General features: G+C 37.8%; 1 protein-coding gene and 1 pseudogene across 1 annotated transcript; one reads left to right on the forward strand and one right to left on the reverse strand.

Annotated features, from left to right (window-relative positions):
* The first annotated feature begins 1,932 nt into the window (after window positions 1-1,932).
* Window positions 1,933-2,992, forward strand: LOC112084391 (annotated as a pseudogene).
* Window positions 2,993-3,171: 179 nt separating this feature from the next.
* Window positions 3,172-5,567, reverse strand: LOC112084392. Its single transcript, XM_024153516.1, has 5 exons — window positions 5,166-5,567; window positions 3,816-4,869; window positions 3,526-3,730; window positions 3,297-3,439; window positions 3,172-3,191 (listed from the first exon to the last, which is right to left on the reverse strand). Exons 1-5 carry the CDS (start codon window positions 5,565-5,567, stop codon window positions 3,172-3,174), a joined length of 1,824 nt encoding a protein of 607 aa, XP_024009284.1.
* Window positions 5,568-6,000: the final 433 nt, after the last annotated feature.

Raw genomic sequence — 6,000 nt, forward strand, 5'->3', positions numbered from 1 at the left:
TTCCGCAGCTCGTCGATCATAGCAAGGTTGTCCTTGAGCTGCCCTAGCTCATTCTCGTCGCTCTTGGCTTTCTCAAGCTTGGCAAGACCTTCCTCCACCTTGGCAAGGCGTTCCTGAAATTTGGCTGTCAATTCACGCCCCGCCTCTTTCTTCGCACTCTTGACCTTGGCATCGAATAAGGCATCCTTGGTCTCGATACGCCACCTTGCCGCTTTTTGCTCTCCTGGCCTCCTTGAGGCGAGTGACTGTGGAGGACACCTTGTCGACATCAGCACGAAGAGCTATCTTTTCCTCTTCTAGCCTCTTCACCCTGACCATCGCCTCGTCCAGCTTTCCCTTCGCTGTCGCAGTCCTGTGTTTAAAATAGCGCGCTTTTCTGTGCGCCATGGCTCATATGGCGCAAGGCGAAGAGAGTCTCACCTCAAAAGAAAAAAGCGTTGCAGAATTATTAGGCGAGCGCTATTTGGGCTTTTTATCTCCAAGGCCAAAGCGCTAAAAGCCCATGGCGATTGAAAACAAGATTTTCTGTAATTAGTGTTTTTTTAGTAACCATTAGTGTTTTTTTCAGTAACCATTAGTGTTTTTTTTAGCGGTTACTGATTAATTCTAAGTGTATCCATGATATGCAAAGATCACGGAATCATCTCTGAAATAAAAACTTACGATGACTTCTCCTCCCAGTGTCGCCAACTTGCTGAGAAGAGGTATGTTTCATTCATCTCTTATTCTCTTCATATAACTCTGATCTCTAGTACACATGCTTGTTTAACGTTTTTGGTTTTATATATTCTGATGAATACAAATTTTTTCTTAACACAATCCATGTCTGCTGGCTATTTGTTGTAGTTTCATAATGGCTGATGATGAAGAGAACAAAAACACGTCTGGTCGAAGGTTGGATCCAGGGAGAAAGTATGGAACATGTTCTGGAAAAACAGCAACGTTTGGAAATGTATTTTTTGTCTCACTGTTACTAACGTAGGTATTTCTCGGCTGAAGCAGCATTTAGTTGGAGGCTTTAGGAATGCAAAAAAGTGTATGATGGTTCCAGATTATGTTGTGAAAGAATTGCAGCTATACATGATCAAAAAGGCTGAGGAAAAGGTAGCAAGTAGTCTTGCTTATCAAGCTGAGGTTGGTGATGAGTTTGATGAAGAAGATGCAGAGTATCCATCAGTCAGAGCAGTCCAACATAAAAAACGGAAGGTCAGAGGACCATTGGACAAGTATGTGACAGTTCCTCCACCAGATATTCTGCAAGCTCGCAAGGACAGAAAAGGAATATTTGGAGCTTGTGATAAAGAGCAAAGGTTGAAAGTCTGTCTTGGTATAGCTCGATGGTTCTATGATGCAGGTATTCCTTTCAATGCTGTTACTTACCAAAGCTTCAAGGAGGCAGTAGAATTGATTGGTCTATATGGAGCTGGTTTGAAACCTCCAACCATGTGGGAGCTGCGAGAACCTCTGCTGAAAAAAGAGATGGAAAACGTGGGAGCTAAGATTGAAGAGAACAAAAAAGAGTGGTCAGAAAAGGGTTGTTCATTGATGTCAGATGGGTGGCGTGATCCTGTTTCTAAGAAAGACATTGTCAACTTCTTAGTTAACTCGCCAAAGGGATCTGTTTTTCTCAAGTCTGTCGATGTTTCTGAGGTTTTGAAGGATTCTACATTGCTGTTTCAGATGCTTGATAATATGGTGGAGCAGATAGGAGAGCAGAACGTGGTGCAGGTGGTAGCCGATAATGCATCAAACTACGTAAAGGCTGGAAAACTTCTTATGGCGGAGAGAAATCATCTGTACTGGACTACATGCGCTGCTCACTGCATTGATCTTATGCTTGAAGACATTGGATCAATCCCTTCAGTGAAAACAGCAATGAAAAAATGTATCTTCATGAACAGTTATATCTACGGCTGTGTTCCTCTCGTGAACATGATGAGAAGATACACTGGTAATAGGAATCTGCACAGACCTGCCATTACAAGATTTGCGACGTCTTTCATAACCATGTCTCAATTTCACAAGCAGAAAAAAAAACCTGAGGGAGCTGATTACATCAAGCGAATTTGATGAGTCTAAGTGGCCCAAAGAATGTGGAGCAAGGAAAGTGAAGCAGTATTTGCTTCAAGAAAGTTTTTGGGAAAACGTTTTGAAAGCTTTGAAGTTGGCGAGTCCACTAGTTAAAGTACTACGAATGGTCGATGGTGAAAAAAAACCTGCGATGGGTTACATTTATGCAGCAATGGATCGGGCTAAGGAAGCAATTTCTCAGAGTTTTAACTACAAAGAAGAGAAATATAAGGCAGCATTTGAGATCATTGACAATAGATGGGAATGTCAGCTTCACCATCCTTTACATGCTGCTGGTTACTTTTTAAATCCGGCAATTCACTACAAATATCCGGAAGATGTTCGTTGTGAAGAAATTGAGAAAGGTTTGTTAGATTGCATTGAGAGACTGGTTCCTGAAGCTAATATTCAGAGCTTGATAATGAATGAGTTAGATCTTTTCAAAAATGCATCAGGGGTCTTTGGTCATAACTTGGCCGTAAGACAAAGAGAGGAGAAGGCACCAGCTGAATGGTGGTCTTGTTACGGCTCATCTGCTCCAAATCTCAGAGATTTTGCTGTCAAAATTCTGAGTCTCACTTGTAGTGCAGCAGGTTGCGAGAGAAATTGTAGTGTTTTCCAGCAGCTTCACACAAAGAGAAGAAACCGTTTAACTCAAAATCAGTTGAATGACATGGTTTATGTGAAGTACAATCGTGCACTGCAACGTCGTGCTCAGAAACGTGATTCCTTTGATCCCATTTTGTTGAAAGACATCGATGAGAGCAATGAATGGCTAACTGGAATTATGGATGGGGAATCATCTCCTGAAGATAATGATTTTTTATTCTCTGATGATGACTTGCAGTGGAAGGAGTGGAAAATTTTTGGGTCATGGGTTAATAAGGTTCTATTGGGTTCAAGTGGGTTCAACCGGGTTTGATAATATTTTACAAACTTAATCAAAATAAAATTCGTCAATTAATTATATTGTTTGGAACAAAATTCATAATTTAAATCCAAATTAACACTAAAATAAAATAAAGTAGCATTAGCAACAAATTAAAAAAACTTGAATAGTCTAAATAAAAAACAACACTAAAATAAAATAGTTTAGTACGGTCAATCTTCCTTTTCCAAATCTTGAGTACTTTGAACAAACATAAAAACAAAATACATATTACTGAAATGTTTTAAAATTTAAATTATAGAATGAAAAAATAATAATTAAAAAATAAAATTTTCACCATCTTTAGGATATTCTTCAAGTAGTTTATCTTGTAGCTCAGAAAAATCAAGCTCCCCTTCTTCTTCTTCTTCCACAATCCAAAACTCAGTTTTATCGATGGACTCGTAATCAACTGGATCATATGATCTACTTCTCTTTGATCTACACATAAAAACAACAAACTAGGAATTAATAAATATGCAGGTTAATAACAAAAAGAAATCTATCACACTCTACATATAACGAACCTGTTTTGTAGACGTAAATTATAATGAACATAGACAAGATCATTGAGCCTTTGATGCTCCGGTCTATTTCTCTTTTTGGTGTGAATGCGTTCAAACACACTCCAATTCCTCTCACATCCAGATGAAGTAGCTGTTTGACTAAGAATTCGGATTGCAAGCTTTTGCAAATCAGGAATATCACAACCAAATAATTTCCACCATTCATCTACAAATACAACAAGAAAAAATATTCCATATAATTTAATATCGTAAAAGAAAAAAATATATGAACATACCATAAGATCACTAACCTGGTCGAGTAGTTTTTCTACAATTAAGTGCCATCTCCCGAGAAAAACTTCCTTCTCGATCTCTGTAGCGGCCAACAGTGGAAACTAGTTTTGTTTCACTTAAACCACCATTCTGCTTTTCAATCAAATTTAGCATTCCCCTTGTAATCTCAGGCTTGTCAGAAAAATTCTTTTTATCGTATAAGAAAGCTGGATTCAGAAAATAAGCTGCAGCATAAATATCACGACGCAACATCTTATCCCACCGATTGTCAATGATCTTCGTATAAAGCCTGTAAAGATCTTTATCTTTATCGAATATCTTCTTGATACCTAACCGTGCCCTATACATCCCTTCATATACATAAGGCAAAGATGGTTTCTCATCAGCATCACAAATACGCAGCAAACGGATCAAAGGAGTCATAATCTGCACAATCATAAAACACCCATTCCAAAATTCTTCATCAAAAATAAGTTGTTTCACAAGCTTTGTTTTCTCTGATCTCGATATCTTTCTGAACTCCTCATCAACCACCATACTTTGCAAATAATCCTTATGACTAAGCAAACTCTGCAAAGCTATAAAATTTGTAGCAAAACGAGTCTCTGCCGGACGAATTATCTCTTTCCACCCTGGTCTGTTTCTTAACCAATTCAAGATATGCTTATGGTTATACTTATACTTAAACACAGTTATCTTTGATGCATAACTGGTTAGCTTCTCCACGTGAGGTAGTTGTCCCACATCTTGAAATTTCAAAATAATACAGTGGGATGCACAAGGGGACCAATATATAGCAGGATATCTTTCTACAAGCTTAGCACCAGCAGCTTTGTAGTTAGGGGCATTATCTGTCACCATATGGACCACGTTTTGGGGGCCAATCATCTCCACAATCTCAGCAAATAGATTACACAAATTCTCTGCATTTGTATATATTCCAGAAGCATCAACTGATTTGATGAAAATTATCCCTTTAGGACAGTAAACCAGAAAATTGATTAATGGTCTTTGCCTTGTATCTTTCCATCCATCAGCCATCAAAGTACAACCAGTATCAGCCCATGTACTCTTAAAAGAGTTAATAATTAAAGAAACTTGGAGTTTAGATCACGTAATAAACCAACACGTAAAGCATGATATGAAGGTCCAATGTAACCATGACCCATGCTTGCAATTTTGCTAATCATAGGTTGATAAAACCTAGAATTCACTGCATTCAGGGGCATACACACGTCATAGAAAAACAAAGCAACTGCCATATCAGCATCATGAATTTTTTCCTTGCTTTGTAGACATGATTTTATGGTAGGTTGCACCTGATCTTCTAAACCCCTTTTAAAGTATGAGTTTATATCGATACTAACCTTTCTTTTCTGACTCGGCACACAACCTTGATGAGAGCCTTGACCATCATCTACATCATGAAATTGTCTCCTAATATTAATCCCACTTTTCTCTTTCGCTTTATCCTCGTTTTCTTTCAGTGATTTTCTCATGGCGTATTGAATTTCTGGAGGAACTTTTTTGCATCCATTGGTATTTCCTTTCTGTCCAGCTAAATGTTGTTTCATTCTGTTTATTCCAACTCCCTTGTTTTTCTGACCACAAAAATCACAAGTAAGAATACTTTTTCCTTCTGAATCTAAAGTTTGAGTGACATGTGCCCAAGCCAAATCGTGTTTCTGACGAACAGAACGTTGTGAAGGTAATTGAGATTTTGTGTATGTATCTGATGGAAGTGTCGCATCTGAATCATTCTCTTCCATTACACTACAAACAAAATAAAAACCAAACAAAAACAAAGCAGTTAAAAAATTGATCACGTCAAGTGTTAGTCTATACTTTATATAATAGATACAGAAATTCTAAAACCAACTAAACTCAACAACAAATTTTAATCGAAAGTTGGACACACCTAACTTTGACTTTGAATTGATGTAAGGTGGTGGTGAGTTGCAGAGAGATTTAGAAACGAAAAAAACAAAAGAAGCACGATACAACTGTGAAAGAGTTAGGGTTTTATTAAACAAGTACAAGTCTAAACGATATAAACACTAAAAAAAGAGAAAAAAATAACAATTTAATTAAGCTTTTTCTGTTTTTCAATTCAACCCGGTTTGATATGGTTTAACGGTTTGGCCGGTTTCCGGTTTTTTGGCGGTTCAATCCGGTTTTTTAGCCGGTTTAATCTTCTGTGGA

Source organism: Eutrema salsugineum, unplaced genomic scaffold (assembly GCF_000478725.1).
Source record: "Eutrema salsugineum unplaced genomic scaffold, Eutsalg1_0 scaffold_4, whole genome shotgun sequence".
Taxonomy (NCBI): domain Eukaryota; kingdom Viridiplantae; phylum Streptophyta; class Magnoliopsida; order Brassicales; family Brassicaceae; genus Eutrema; species Eutrema salsugineum.